Here is a 17,192-nt window from a genome sequence, read left to right on the forward strand (position 1 = left end):
CTTTCGTATCTCATCGGATTTCCATTTCTATGGACTACTGAAAAAGTTTATCGTAAGAATTTTTATGATTATTTTTTCGCTCCTGACATCGTTAATCATATTTAAGGTAGAGGTGGTTGATTTCATCTAGGATTCATTGGTTGGTGCGATGTTCAGTCCATGAAATTCTCAGGATACGTCTGTAAACCCACATCTCAAAGGCCTCGATTCTCCTTCTGTCGGCCTTTTGTATAGTCCAAGTCTCTGACGCATAGGTGGCAATCGGGAACATGAGAGTGCTCACCAGTCTGATCTTGGTTGCTCTCGTTAATTCTGTAGAGCTTAACTGTCGCTGCCCGTGCCTAGTTAGCCATCGACGTATTTCCTCGATCTTCGCATCCTCCGTTGTTTGTGACAAGTGATCCTAGGTAAGTAAATTTGTCCACTACTTCGTATCCAGCTACCTCTGTGATGTGTGGGATCGAAGTTGTTCTGTGCTCTATCCATTATCATCACCTTGGTCTTGCTTCGGTTTAGTGTTAAGAATTAATTTTTAATACTAAATATTAAAACATATTTTTGAGAAATAATATATTTTTTTGTTTCTGTGTTATTCTTAATAATATTTCAATAAATTTTATTATTATTAAAAAATTAATAAATATTTATATTAACTGAGGGCACGTAGGTAATATAACTATGCGTATAAGGTTTATTTCAGTGCAATAAACGTATGCAGCGTGTGCAACTTTCTACACATTTCTACGATCAATCAAAGTGTGAAGGGCAAGAATTTTACGACTTTTATAAGCTTGCGTAAGAAAGTCAATAGGCTGATTGATTTTTAATTTGTTTTTTTCATTTACGTAATATAATGTGGAAGTGACTCGGCACATTCAGCTTCGAAATTAATCATGTCACAGTGAATATATTGTATGAGTATAGCCGTAAAAATTACTTAAGTTAATATTTTTTAGTATTTAATAATACGCCGACTGATGCATACTCAGTTTAGCGTTCTTCAGTGGAGACGCACAAACAGAATACAGTAAAATTAGAATATTAATAGCCTTAATAATAATACCTTTATTGCTAGTAAACAAAAAGATTGCCTTATTTAATTATAGCTATATAGCAATAAATCAATCAACAGTGAATAATTTTTAATTGCGTTTGTAATTATTATGTGATCGCGAGTGCGCGCAAGTGTGGAAAGCGAGTCGTGTAGCGCAACAATATCTTGACGATCTTGGCATTTGTCACATCGGTTGGTATTTGAATATTCCTACTACAATCAGTGCACCCGATCGTATCTGATGATCAAATACAATCTAATTTAGTTTTCATATTAGCGGAAACTTAACGCTAATAGCTAATTATTATTTAGCATAAATTTATTTAAGTATTGGCCAATTAAGGTAAGTAACTTATTAAAATTTAGTAAAAATATCGATCTACATAAAAAAGAAATAAATAAATTGATAATACTTTGATCCGCGATAAAGTTTTTTTTAACATATCCGTAATTACGCATGTATATATTTCCTTGGATAGCAACTCTTAATGTCTTTCCTATTATATCATTCTTATTTACTTTCTTGTTTCCTTCAGTTTATCGTAGAGTTTGTTTTCTTTTCGATGTTATTTATTAATAATTGCGCATCCCGGATGGGCGCAAGTATTAATAGTCAGACTACTTGCGTAGTCTTGTCATTTGCGATATACAATTTATTCATGTGATTCATCATAGTAATTCGGCGATAATTTATTTCTACTTATAGTGATGCTTGTCCTTGGGATTCTATACTTAAACGAATATTCTATTATATGTTCTACAAACGCAAAAACATAATTATCTACTCACTCACAGAATCTATTACGAAAGGCCGATTAAGTTAATTACTATAATGGACTCTCTATTACAATAATAGAGAGTGCATTATAGTAACTAACGTAATCAATTTCCCAGTATATATAGAAATAAACATGAATCTCAATGCGCAGTATAGTGCTATCAGCTATACATACCCACACGATACAACTGATTCGTAAAGATTCGCGCCATTTTGATTTTGTTTATCAAATCGGAGCGATTAAATAATCGCTTCAGTACATCCGGATTGATAAGCGACGAACTTGCCCTTTCAAAATATTCATGAATCTCATACGCACTGTGAATTGGGAAACGCACATAAACTAGTTCATAATCTGGTTTTCAAAGCATACACTGAAAAAAAGTTTTAGTTATAATAACCAAGGCTTGGTGAAATAGCTTCAACTAAAGGGTTTAGTGATTATGACGAAATAATTTGGTTAATGTTAACAAATTTGGTTAATGTTATTATAACCAAAACCTTTTTTCAGTGTAGAAAAAATGTGAAAGTTAATATTCTCGTTAAATGCTGCTCAATGTGAACGTTTTACAAGTTTATCGTTATATATTTCAGTTATAGATTGCGATGGTACTCGTGGAATTAATCGGGGCTCTTATTGGTGCTCTGAGCATTGTGTATATTTATTATAAATTTGTGATATTCAACTTCTGGCGCAAGAGGGGTGTTTTTTACGTCGAACCTGTTGTACCAACTGGAAATATAACAGCTCTGGTAATTGGAAAAAAGCAAGCAGGCAAGTATCTCTGCTATTTTTTATGATATAATATTAACATACACAATGTGAATATTTATCACTATAAGTGTGCAACTCTCTATACTTTTCTAAAATATTTAATTATAATTAGTAAGTCAAAAATGACATTTAAAAGTAAAAGTAATTAACATAAAGTTTAACAGCAATATGGTAAATTCGAATGTATCCGTGATATTCTCATTAACTACACTTTTGCAAAATAGCAATTGCTGCATTATATTTTACGAAATTTGTAATTGCTGCATTGTAATTTAAAATTACAACAATTGTATCTTATTTGTCACTTTTATTTATAAGTATTACAAATTTATTCTTGTTTTTTTATAAAACTAGAAATTTACTCTTTACGGTATTATTTATTGTATTTCTGCTTGAAATGAGAAATCGCGGATTTAATTAAATGGAACTGTCAATATAGGCGTTCTCTTCCAAGATGTCTACATGAAATATAAGAATCATCGCGCTATTGGAATGTACTCACTTTATAAACCAAACTTACTAATTGCTGATCCCGATCTTATTCGAGTGGTGTTGACAAAAGAATTCAGAAGTTTCCATGACCGCGGAATGTTCTACAATGAAAAGACTGACCCATTGTCTGCCCATTTGTTTTTTATGCCTGGAAAGAGATGGCGAAATATGCGCGTCAAGATGACACCTACTTTCACTTCGGGAAAAATAAAGCAGATGTTCCCGATTGTTAAGGAATGTGGCGAAGAACTTGCAAAGTATCTGCAGAGCATAGCACAGATGAGAGATTCCGTCGAAATAAAAGATATATTTGCAAGGTAATAAGTTGTTTTCAAAGAAACTGTTTACTTAATTCGAAGTAGAAGTTGCTAATGTAAAAATCGGAGAGGAAATGGTTAAGCAGCGTCAACAAATGCTCTTTTCATAAAAAAAATTTTTAATCAATTTGACATTTATTGCTGTTTAATGAAGAGTTAAGAAGGTTATCAGTTAAAATTATGTAAGTGCATAAGATGGAATATTCTCATAGATGTATACGTCTATGAATATTCTCTACTGATGAATGAATGAGTTTTATATACTATATATTTATAGAACTCATACAGTATGTTTAAAAAACATGTTTACTAATATATATTTAATATATATTAATATATATAAATGCATTAATGCAAACGCAAGCAATACAGAAAGCAAATTATCCAGACAAGCAAATATCGCAAACAGTATGTTTTAATACAGTCACTGATATTGCACATTGAATATAATTACCGATAAATTACATCTGCCTTTAATTCTTAATGATCACGACCTATTACGATTTATCTCACTATAAAAAATATTTTTAAATCGTACAATCGGCAGAATAAAGGATTTTACATTATATAATATTTAATATTCAGAAGAGCAAACATCAAAAATTAGTTTAATAAGTTTTAGTCATTAATATATCATAAATATATTATAAATATACCAATATATATTAAATATTTCAAGTATATACTTTGTTATCTAATCATATAGATTAGATAACAAGCTAGTATAAAAAATTTTATATAGATTAGATAACAACAAGTATAAAAAATTTTCAACCGTCAGTAAAATCTGACCTAGAATTCTTATATAAATATAATATAAACTTTCTTCTTTCAACTATAGAATAAATTTATGTATTTTAATAACAAGTGATTTTGTTCTAACATACGTATAAGTATATCAAAGAGAGCACAATATATTAATTAACTTACAATAAAAATGTTTTCTTTTAGATTTGTCATATTTCACTGTATTATCAGACATTTTCAAATTATATTATCATTAAGATTAAGGAAGATTAAGGAACTTTACATTATCTAATTTTTAACATTCCAATTGTGAATAATTTGCAATTAATAAATAACATTATTTGGAATTCTCATAATATAATTTTTTAAATCTTTATTGTAGAAAATGTAATACATGAATAACGGATCTTTCTTTTAAATATTTGTAAGAAAAGCCCTCTTGGATCTGGACTATTCCTATATCTTTTTTATAATATCATTTATTTAAAGTGTCCGTGCTTTGTCAACCTTTCTTTATTTGTATGAACTTTTTCTCATATTTTTCCACATTTCCGATGTCTCGCAAATTTAATAGAATCTGCTACAACATGAAATAATGTGTCAATTTTACCAATAGGTATTCGACAGATGTAATTATGTCAACGGCTTTTGGTATAAAATCTAATTGTATTGAGGAGCCGAATAACGAATATCGTAAACAAGAAAAGAAAATTTTCGAGATGAACTCGATTTGGATTGCCTTGTTCATGTTCGTGCCGAAAATTATGGATTTCTTTTCCGTTCCCCTCACGGACCGACAAGTCACCAGCTTTTACATGAATATGTTTCGAGAGAATGTGGAATACAGACAAATTCATAATATCGTAAGGCACGACTTTATGAATCTGCTCATTCAACTTATGGAGAGAGGCTACGTTGATCCTGACGATGACAAGAAGACCACCGACGTAAAATGTTAATATATATTTTTATTTATTAGAAGGAACGGGCTAATTAATATGTTTTTTATATTTTATTAATATATTAATATATTTTTATATGTTGAACCCGTTGATGACAAGAAGGCAACCCATGAATGTTAATTTACTTTATATTTATTTTTATACTAATAATTTCCCCACGTGTCGTAAAAATATGCATATATTATTATTTCGTATTGCAGTTTTGCAAGTCAGTTAATTAAAATATTTTTTAAATTTTTTTACATAAAATTGTTAACAAAATTATGTTATTTTATTTATCCGCAGCCACTGTAAGCAAACTCACTATGGAGGAAGCTATGGCGCAAAGTTATATCTTCTTCATAGCAGGTTTCGAAACTTCCTCGACGACAGCAACATTCGCTCTGTACGAATTAGCACAACATCATGACATACAAGATAAAGTTCGACAGGATATCGATGAAATGTTGACAAAACATGGTGGTGTGACATATGACGCTGTGAACGAAATGACATATCTTCACAAAGTAGTAAATGGCAAGTGTATCGTCGCATTGTATTTCCATTTACTCAATTTTGAACAAAAGAGCAAGATTTTATATTATATAAAAATCTCGTTATTTCTATATACACTTAAATAAGTTTCTTTTATTTTGAAATTAATATGTATATTTTTATAATTTCTTTTACATATTCCAGAAACTTTGAGGAAATATCCGCCTCTTCCAGTGTTGAATCGCACCTGTACCGAAGAAATAGACTTACCGACAATGAACGTTCGCCTGCCAAAGGGGACTTTAATAACTATACCGGTGCTTGGGCTGCATCGAGATCCGTCGATATATCCGGACCCAGATAAATTTGACCCGGAACGGTTCAACGCGGACGTGATAGCAGAAAGGCTTCCTTACGCTTATTTACCATTCGGGGAAGGCCCACGAAATTGCATTGGCAAGAATATGAATTAAGCTATTAATATATTTAACTTATCAATCTGTTGTTTATAAACTATTTTTATTATCATGTATATATATATATATATATATCTCTCTCCTATTTCTTATAATAATTACACTTAAATTGACAATAATAAGCGTTTTAATATTTGCATTACAAAATTTTCTTCAATTGTATTTCAAAAACATATTTTATTTAAAGCAAGTATATATTTATTAATTAAATATGATAAAAATATTGGTAATAACAATAATAATAACTATGTAAAGGTATTTATTAAATGTGTTCCTTTGATGTTAATTTAACACTCATCATCATCATCATCATCCTGATTTGTCAACCGAATCAAACGCTTACTCATAATCAACAATTTTCTCATAATCAACGCTTTCTCATAATCAACAATTTAACACTAATCGCTAAAAAGAAAATTAATCTTAAGTTTAGTAATCTTTGCTCTAATATGAGTGTTCGCTTCATACGATTCGAGGGCTATGGAGAGAGTTAGATATATTTTTTAAATTGTCCTTAAGTAGAGCTTCGTAAAGCTTAAATAGAGCTCGTAGACTAAAGAATAAGTATGAAAATGTCTCACAAATGTCTCACAAATACATGGCATTAATATCATTAATTTTCAGGTGCGCGATTTGGCTACGTGCAAACGAAAGTCGGACTCGTTTGTCTTTTGTCGAAATACAAATTCAAGCTCCACTCCCGGACTTCGGTTCCGTCTATTTTCGACGAAAAATCTATGATTCTTACAGCGAAAGGTGGTGTACATCTTATTATCGAACCGCGATAAAATATACATATAATCGCAATCTTACATAAACTTAAAATATAAACTTAAAATATTTGTATTCTTGTCTTCTTCTAAATATATATAGAATATTTTGTGTAAAGATGTTGTATATTAAATATCACATATACAACAATTAACCCTCCATGTGCATACGTTTTTCCGGTACTTTCCCAATGCACACGTGGAGTATTTTAAAAAATCTGAAAAAATTCACAAAACATCTGTTTGCATTGTAGTTGACGATTTTACAGTTATTTTGATAAACATCGTTTAATTAATATTTCCTGGTAGGCTTGCGAGTTTTACAGTTACAAGCAGGTATCATTTTGGCTAGGACGCCGTAGACGTAAGCACATAGAGGGTTAACCCTTAAATGCCACACCTCTCAAGAATCTCGTAAATGACACATGGGGTCTAAAAGACCCCAGCATTGGTATTTTAAAAAATCTGAAAAAATTCACAAAACATCTGTTTGCATTGTAGTTGACGATTTTACAGTTATTTTGATAAACATCGTTTAATTAATATTTCCTGGTAGGCTTGCGAGTTTTACAGTTACAAGCAGGTATCATTTTGGCTAGGACGCCGTAGACGTAAGCACATAGAGGGTTAAAAATATTATAAAACTAGATCTGTTTTTTGTATTACATATTTCTCTTTATTATTGCTTTTACATTATTACATTGTGTTTTATTTTTAAATATAATAGTAATGTACACTAACATGTATTTTTCTTTTGTTATTATATTATTATTACCTTATACTACTACACAGTAAGAATGTTTGATGTGCAAAAATAACATTTAAATTGTTTTTATTGAATTTCTTATAAATTATATCTATAATTCTGTTCTTAGATAATCATTTATAATTTTAATTTATTCTTTAAAGATGGATACAAAATAAAGTGCAAGAAAATTGTATAAATACTAGCATAATTAATAATTTACTTGAAATAAAGTTAGTGAAAACTGTGAATTAAATTTTGCATTAAATCTAAAAAATTTAATTATTACAATAACATTATTATAATAATACACGAAAATATGACTAACATTTAAACTAATCAGATTCGAGGTATCTTTAACACAAAGTATATAGTTAAAGAATAAAGTTATTAAAATTATCAGTTACATAGACGTACGAGATATTATATATATATATATATATATATATATAGTAAAAATAAAAAATTCAAATACAAAAATGTCAAAATTATAATTATTTTTCAGTAACACAGCAATTAAAACAGTCCAATGTCGTATAGAGTCTGCGTATCTATTTGACATACGTACGTAATTCTAGACAATAGATACTAATTTTTACTGCTTAACTGGTATAATAGAATTATGTCTTGATTTTGTATCTATAGATGCTATATATAGTATAGGTATACAAATATTATGCAACCAGTTATCTCGATAAGTTAGTACTAAATAACAGAATAAAAAGAAACTTATGTAATTAACTAAATTACATTACTTAGAAATTATTATGGTAATAATTATCTAATTTTAATTTGGGAAATAAAATTTGTATTTGTTTTATAATCAGAAAAAAATGTCAATACACTGTTTTATATTATCATTTATTTTATTATTATTTATATCCAAATCTTTATGTAACATGTAAATCCGTAATTTAAATTATTTTTGTTTTATTATCAGTTTTTCTAATTAAGATATCTCGTAAAATAGCTACATTTTGTCCTGAAAAGACATAGGAATATAAATAAAAAAAGGGGTTATTTTTAAAAAATTGACCCAACTAACCAGGTTTTTAATTATTATTAGCACAACGTACATTTCGGCCATAGATTTTGGCCCTTTTTAAGTGACAAAGTTACAATACATATAAAAGTTACTTGATTATGAGTAAGTGTGCGCGTCAAATATCTAGTAACTACAGTGTACACGGAAATAATTTTTCGTTATATTTTACCGTTAAATTCAAACTACAAACTTCGGACAACTTGGAACAATTTGGGACAATTTGGGACAACCTGGGACAACTTGGCAACCAATCAAATATTATTGATAACGATAGGAATTTTCAAAATATACAAAAGACATTTTACAAACAACGTAATAAAAATTACCAAGCATAATTTTTTAAAAAATTAATGAACTTTTACTATATATTTTAGTAAAATTAATCAAACATATTTTATATTTTATTGTAATAAATAGTAATACTTTTTATTATGGTAGATATCAATTGGAATAGCTCGCATAAAATTCTTGGTAATAGGTGTTGTCTTACAACTATCATGATTTTCAGGGTAAATTGTAAGAGAAAATTCTTTCTGTCTGAACATTGAGGTGACTAAGAAATTCGTGTTGAGAAGCACGTACGCCTCGTTCTACTCGTTCTACTTGTTGTACTCTACAGGTTAGTCACAGAGTGTGGACGTGCTTCTCAACACGAATTTCTTGGTCACTTCAATGTCTACACTATAATTACTAGATATTTGATGCGCAAACTTACTCATAACTAAGTAACGTTTGTATGTATTGTAACATTGCCACTTGAAAAGGGCCAAAATCTATAACAGAAACGTTGTGCTAATAATAATAAATCTGGCCAATTGGGTCGATTTTTTGAAAAATAACCATTTTTTAAATTATTTGCTGGCAACGTGAAAAGTTCCTAAAATAGGTAAAATTGTGTAAATTTAATAAATAAGTAAATAAATCACTAAATTTTTTATTTGGGCAATTTAGAAATTTATTTTCTTTATTTGTTAGATTAAATGTTAGACTAAATTCTATTAATAAGCACAAATAATTCTTAATTTATCAAAGCAATACAATTTTATTTTCTTCGAAAAGTAAAAATTTGGTAAAAAATAATAACTATAATTTTTATTAATCTTTATATCTTTTTCAATACATATAAGATATCATATATATTACATATACAGGATGATTTACTTAATAAGTGTTAACACATCTGTTATCTCCTGAATAGTTAAAGATATTGAAATTTCACTGACTGTGAGATAAACTAGATGAAGGAGTTAATAAACCTAATAAACCTTAAAGAATATAAAGTAAGATATGCGTTTACAGTAAAAAATGATATTTATATAAAAATTTGGATATATAAAAATTGATATAAAAATTTGAATATACTTTTTGACCAGGTCTAGCAAAAATGTAACAACTATGGCGCCGGCGTGCCAATGAGCTGACAACGATTGCCTAAAGCAATTCACTAAAAAAATCGTCACAGATAGATAATATTTTTAGTGCTTGATAAGAAGATACATATAAATGCATAGCCTATTCAGACTTCGGTCTCAGTAGTGCGCTCCGAGACGTGAAAACAGCATACAGTAGAAATAGAATCATCTCCGAGATAGTCGTTTCACTTAAAAAAAAAAGGTTAGTATTAACAATAGATTTTATAGAATTTAGTAAAATAACGTATACAACAAAATATGTTAGACTAACATCTTTTTAACAATAAATTGCTTATTAGTCATTCTTTACATTAAATCGCCTAGCGGGATTAAATTAATTCTTTCATCAAGAAAAACAGTTTTTGTTTGCGTAGAAAACAGAAGCGCAAAAATTCCATTATTTCAAATCATATATTGCTGGTTATATGATTTGCCATGTCAAGAAACACGGTAGTATATCTCGCGCCCAGTTCATATGCAATGAAATTACTGTATTTACGCAAGCTGCCGGAATTTCATATTTTTCACCGATCGAGTTTTAATTTCAATTAATAGCTGAGATTTTAATTACATAAAAAAGTGTTTTTAGTTTTCCTCTCTGTGCTCTGTAAATGGAGATATCGTATAACGCTATGTCCAAATATTTAATTATATATGTAACTTCTAATTAAAATTTTTAGACCGCAATTGGTATTTAGAGGTATTTAGAGATATTTAGGAGTTGCTCTTTCGGAAATTCTATTTGGCGATAAGGGATATTAAAAAAAAAAGATATAAAGGTTGAAAGTAGTGAAAGATATGAAACGACTGAGTTATTTAATTTTGTTAAATAATCCGGTAAATCCGGATTAATAAGCAACAAAATTCGAATTATTCTCTTCAAAGTATTCATAAATCTCATACGGACTACAAATTGCGAATTAGGAAACGCACAAAATCTAATCCATAATCTAGCTCTCAAAGCATTAAAAAATATAAGAGTTAATATTCTCATTAAATCCTGCTCAATGTGAACGTTTTACAAGGTGATTATCAGAGATCGGATCGCGATGCCGTTTTCCCCACTCCAAGCAATCCAGCGCCATGAGCAAAGGAGGCACCGTCGCATAGAGTACACAAATATTTATATTTATATACCCGACGGTACCCCTTTTGCTACGTTACTCCGTTAGACCGGCGCGGCGGCGTGGAGGGTACTGCTTCTCACGGCGCTAGCACACGCTTGGAGTGGAGAAAACGGCACCGCGATCCGGTCTCTAGTAATTGTTTATCGTTATATTTCGGTTATAGATTCGCGATGATACTTGCGGAATTAATCGGGGTTCTAATCGGTGCCCTGAGCATTGTGTATATTTATTATAAATTTGTGATATTCAATTTCTGGCACAAAAGGGGTGTTTTTTATATTGAACCCGTTATACCAACTGGAAATATAACGGCTCTGATAACTGGAAAAAAGCAAGCAGGCGAGTATCTCTATATTAATATAAACGGTATACGTATATTTACTTTCTTGTGTACTTTTTACATTTTTTATTAATTTAAATATTTAATTAAGATGGGAGAGACATAATTGAAATTTTATATAATAAAAATACTTAAAAACATAAAATTTAACCTTTGGAAGACATAATAGAGGTCTATTTGTAAAATCTTATTGTTTTTCCTAGAACACGATTTATAATATTAACCCTAGTTCGCCACACTCCGGTCCAGTGGACCGCTAAACGTTTTTCGGTTTTCTAGTTTTCACGTATTAACATAATTTTCTAGTTTCCTTATAATAAGTTCAATTTAAATTTAAATCATTTTCTTTCTGATATTATCATAAACATCTTATTCAGAATCTGTATTTCCAATTTCTACAGTACAAGCTTGAAAATATTAATTAAAATAAAAATGACAATGCGACAAATTCTCATGAATTATAATTCTGCAAAATGATAATTGCTGCACTATAATTTACAATTACATTTTATTTGTCACTTCTATCTATAATTATTACAAATTTGTTTCTATTTTTATCAAATTAAAGATTTATTCTTTGTAATTGCATTTCTACTTGAAATAAAAAATCACGGAATTAATTAAACGAAACTGTCAACAGGCGTTCTCTTCCAAGATGTCTACATGAAATATAAGAATCATCGCGCTATTGGAATGTACTCACTTTATAAACCAAACTTACTAATTGCTGATCCCGATCTTATTCGAGTGGTGTTGACAAAGGAGTTTGAAAGTTTCCACGATCGTGGGGTGTACTGCAACGAAAAGATTGATCCACTAACCGGCAATTTGTTCTTTATGCCCGGAAAGAGATGGCGAAATATGCGCGTCAAGATGACACCTACTTTTACTTCGGGAAAAATAAAGCAGATGTTCCCGATTGTGAAGGAATGTAGCGAGACACTCGCGAAGTATCTAGAGAACAAAGCACAAATGAGAGATTCTGTTCAGATGAAAGATATGTTTGCAAGGTAAAAATCTTATGCCGTAAAAGTATGACATCTAAATATATTGGAGAGTTTCCTTCTGAATTTTTAGAATTCTCTTTCCGTCTTCTTTCCAATCTTTTTTTAATCTTCTCTTCAATATAGTATTATAATCTCCCGATATGCCAATCTTTCTTTATTTGTTTGAGATAATGCTTATGTAATTTTTCAATACCTATGACATTTCACAAATTTCGATAAAATTCATTAAAAATGCTAATTTCTTACCAATAGATATACAACGGATGTAATCATGTCAACGGCATTTGGCATCAAATCTAACTGTATTGAGGAACCGAATAATGAATTTCGAAAGCAGGGAAAAAAGATTTTTAAAATGAATCCAATTTATATTGCTCTGTGTGGGTTTGCGCCGAAAATTATGGATTTCTTTTCTATCCCTTTCACGGACCGACACGTCAGCAACTTTTACATAAATATGTTTCGAGAGAATGTAAAATATAGGCAAGCTCATAATATCGTCCGATACGATTTTATGAATCTGCTCATTCAACTCATGGAGAGAGGCTACGTTGATCCTGACGATGACAAGAAGACCACGGACGTAAAATGTTAATATATATTTTAATTCATTAGAAGGAACGGGTTAATTAATATATTTTTTATGTTTTATTAATATATTTTTACATGTTTCATACGTATATATAATAGCTTCCCTATATATATTAAAAATATCTTTTGAAAGAGAGTATTAAAAATATATATTTGGTTTACCCATAGCAAACATAAATAAACTTACTATGCTGGAAGCTACTGCGCAAAGTTATATCTTCTTCATAGCTGGTTTTGAAACCTCCGCGGCGACGGCGACGTTCGCTGTATACGAATTAGCGCAACACCAAGATATACAAGACAAAGTTCGCAAAGAAATCGATGAAATATTGACAAAGCATGGTGGTTTGACCTACAACGCTGTGAACGAAATGACATATCTTCACAAAGTGATACAAGGCAAGTATATTAAATATCAAAAATATATAATTATTTACATGTACGTTTAAATAAATAACTTGTATTTTGAAGGAGAGGTATACTTTTCTTTTACACATTGCAGAGACTATAAGAAAATATCCATCTCTTCCTGTCTTAAATCGTATCTGCACTAAGGATATAGATTTACCGACAACGAACATTCACCTGCCAAAGGGGACATTAATAACTATACCGGTGCTTGGGCTGCATCGAGATCCGTCAATATACCCGGACCCGGAAAAATTTGATCCTGAACGATTCAACGCAGACAAAATAGAAGAAAGGCATTCATATGCTTATTTGCCGTTCGGAGAAGGTCCACGGAACTGCATTGGTAAAGATATAAATTTATCATTAAAATATTTAATTTGTATATCGCTACATAAACGTCTCATGCAAGTATTTTTCTTTATTTAATCTCTAATTTCTCTATTTCTCTATTTCTCTATTTCTCTATTTCTCTATTTCTCTATTTCTCTATTTCTCTATTTAATATTTAGGTGCGCGGTTTGGCTATATACAAACGAAAGTCGGACTCGTGAGTCTTCTTTCGAAATATAAGTTCAAACCTCATCCCCGGACAGCGGAGCCGTTCGTTTACAACGAAAAATCTCCTGGTCTCGCGATAAAAGGTGGTACATATGTTTTTATTGAACCACGATAAAATAATTGCGCTCTTGCGTGAACTATAAATATTTCTACTTTTATTCGAAAAATATAGATACAAGTCTCAGGTTTTAATAGCAATATTGCGCCTCTATATCTGCGGATAAAAATAAGAAATCTGTTAGATGTAAAACAGTTATATTTGAAAATATTAATTATTCTGAGCGTTATTCTAATTTAGACGTATTATTTGCATTTTATTAGATTATTGTAGTTTATATTCCAATTAAATACATATTGCGTTTTAGTATCATAATATTATTTCTGATAAAAAGAAAAAATATATTTGTCGCTTTTTTGTATTTTTAGTGTCAGTTCTATGTGATTTATTTAACAAAAAGAAATAGTTTTGTTCAATCAATCTATTAATCCGATAAAGTTATTTAAGATCAATTTGTAATGTACTATAAGATATAATTTAATATTTATTTTTTAATAAAAATCATAAAATTGTACTTGATTTATAGTATCTGTAAGTAATATTATCATGTACAATATATGAATGTGTGACATAAAATTAATTAATTAAAGAATAAAATGGTACTTTTATTTAAACCTGTTGTATAATATCATTACTTACTTTTTAATTTTTAATATCTACTAAATATTAAAACATATTTTTGGGGAATATTATTTTGTTGTTTCTATTATTCTCAATAAATTTTTAATAAGTTTTGTTATTATTAAGAATACTAATAAATACTTATATTAACTGAAAATATCAAATACGTATATAACCATGCGTATATACGTTTTCTTCTCTTGAGTGCAGTAATTTCGTACACACTTCTACGATCGATCAAGTGAGAAGAGCAAGAATAGATAAATTTTGCCATTTTTATAAGCTTGCGTCAGAAAGTCAGCGAATCGATTAATTTTAATTTGTTTTTTTCCCTTTACGTAATATAATGTGCAAGTGACTCGAGCTTCAAAATTAATCATATGTCACAGTGAATACATTGTATAAGTATAATCATAAATTACTCAAATTAATATATCTCTTAGTTTTTAATAATACACTGACAGATACATACTCGCAATCAGTTTGACGTTTTCAATCGAGACACACAAATAGAATACAGTAGAAATAGAAAAATAATATATCTAATAATAATATCTTTATTGATAATAAAATCTGAAGTTAACAGTCGGTATTGCTACAAGAAGCATCAAGAGAAGTGAAAGAAAGACTTGAGCATCTCTAAAACAGCCGCCTCTCTCTCTCTCTCTCTCTCTCTCTCTCTCTCTCTCTCTCTCTCTCTCTCTCTCTCTCCTCTCTCTCTCTAAAAACAAAGATAATGTTAACAACAAATGCATAATGTTAACAACAAATGCATAATTTTTTTACAAAATTTATTAACGTACATAAAATATGTCAGAAAACGTACATTTTTTCGTCATTAAGTTATTTATTAAAATTGCGTCGTATATTGATTTTATTTTTTACATTTTCTAATTTAGCAAAATCTAACTGATTTAACTTAGGGCCATTCATAATACGTCGCAAACGATGGCAACTGCTGGTTGAAAAGTGTTATTTCTGAATGCCGATTGCCAGTTACTGTCGCCAAAAAAATTAAAAGTTCGCCAACTCTCTTTTGACAACCGCCACTGACAAGCGCAACCGGAAATAACACTTTTCAAATAGCTGTTGCCATCGTTTGCGACGTATTGTAGAATAGCCCTAACACCCAGCGACCTAGGTCTGTGAGATTAGCTAATCTCACAGTCTGACCTACACCATGACTCAAAGTAAATCTAGTCATCAATCGTTTACATCGAAATAGAGAAAGAGACCTACAAATTGACATCCGGGTCATATTTGGGGTCGTCATAAATTCATTTTCACAACACCTCCACGGAAAGTTCGACTTTCCATGCCTGTAGAGAGGGGCGAAAGCGGCCAATTTCACGCCAGGGCGGCATAGCGGGCGGAAAGTGGTTACTTTCCGCCCTAGGGAGGAAAGTAAGCCCTGGCTTGAAATTGACCACTCTCGCCTCTCTCTAGGCATGGAAGTCGAACTTTCCGTAAAGGTATTGTGAAAAATATCGTGTGCACCTCGGGGCGAAAGCTTTTTCAGACGAGTGTGATTTGCCGCCCTCGCCTTCGGCTCGGGTTTATTAAATGGTACATGATACGGCATGTTTTGTACGCAAATTTCGTTTTTTACACAACGTTCTATTTCTTCGTGAACGACTACATACTAAGCATGACTTACGACACATCAAGTAGAAATAAACAGCAAATAGCTAACGATAGTTTCAATACAGTCTTTGCAAGTACTTTCTTTACATTGCAAAACAATCTATCGTGGGTTTTTGTCATGGGGATGTTGCTGCTCTTCACTTATCGAGAGATCTTGCAATTTCGCTCCTATCCCCAACGCTACTTGGTAGATTTGGAAAACTGGTCACAAGTTCTGCTAATTGACTGCTACTGACTTTTGCACTGCTGTGCGGCGCAGGACTGCAAATCGGGGTCATGGTTATCCTGCTGTCCCCTGGGAGCTAATAACTCTGATAAGCCATCATCTGTTTCCGTCTTGTATCGAAATGTTTCGAACTGTCTTCTTCAATTTCGTTCGCTTTTTCTTCCCGTATCTAATTCTGATTCTCGCATTCACTCTAGCTTTCTACGTGCTCTTGAGGAATGACGGTTTCTCTAATCCTGGTCTTTCGCTTTTCAAAACCATCATTATGTTCACCGGCGAGTTTGACGCCAATAACATTTCTTTTTCTGCGTATCCTGTTTGGAGCCGCATTGTGCTCATGCTGTTCATCTTTCACATAGTCATCGTGCTGTTTAATTTGCTTAATGGTTTGGCAATCACAACATTGCCGAGATTCTGAATAAGGCCGAGATTATCGGACTAATCTCCCGGGTACGTCTGATCGCTTGTTTCGAAAGAATGATAGTCGCGAAACCATTCTGCTGGAATTCTAAATGGACGTGGTCGAATCCTTTTAATTTCTTTTCAACAAGATTTTCCTCTT

At 30.8% G+C, this 17,192-nt stretch overlaps 2 protein-coding genes across 2 annotated transcripts; both read left to right on the forward strand.

Annotated features, from left to right (window-relative positions):
- Positions 1 to 241: 241 nt before the first annotated feature.
- On the forward strand, positions 242 to 14,417 carry LOC139786532 (probable cytochrome P450 6a20). The gene is made up of 9 exons (XM_071725689.1): positions 242 to 407; positions 2,427 to 2,607; positions 3,047 to 3,416; positions 4,780 to 5,117; positions 5,411 to 5,641; positions 5,804 to 6,055; positions 13,281 to 13,511; positions 13,615 to 13,866; positions 14,033 to 14,417. Exons 2-9 carry the CDS (start codon positions 2,439 to 2,441, stop codon positions 14,194 to 14,196), a joined length of 2,007 nt encoding a protein of 668 aa, XP_071581790.1. The 5' UTR covers positions 242 to 407; positions 2,427 to 2,438; the 3' UTR covers positions 14,197 to 14,417.
- LOC139786531 (cytochrome P450 6k1-like) lies at positions 6,862 to 13,116 on the forward strand. The gene is made up of 5 exons (XM_071725688.1): positions 6,862 to 8,154; positions 10,009 to 10,249; positions 11,338 to 11,513; positions 12,155 to 12,524; positions 12,774 to 13,116. Exons 3-5 carry the CDS (start codon positions 11,345 to 11,347, stop codon positions 13,114 to 13,116), a joined length of 882 nt encoding a protein of 293 aa, XP_071581789.1. The 5' UTR covers positions 6,862 to 8,154; positions 10,009 to 10,249; positions 11,338 to 11,344.
- Positions 14,418 to 17,192: the final 2,775 nt, after the last annotated feature.

This window comes from Temnothorax nylanderi, unplaced genomic scaffold (assembly GCF_030848795.1).
Source record: "Temnothorax nylanderi isolate EJ_2023f unplaced genomic scaffold, tnyl_v1.0 TNYL_tig1067_pilon, whole genome shotgun sequence".
NCBI lineage: Eukaryota > Metazoa > Arthropoda > Insecta > Hymenoptera > Formicidae > Temnothorax > Temnothorax nylanderi.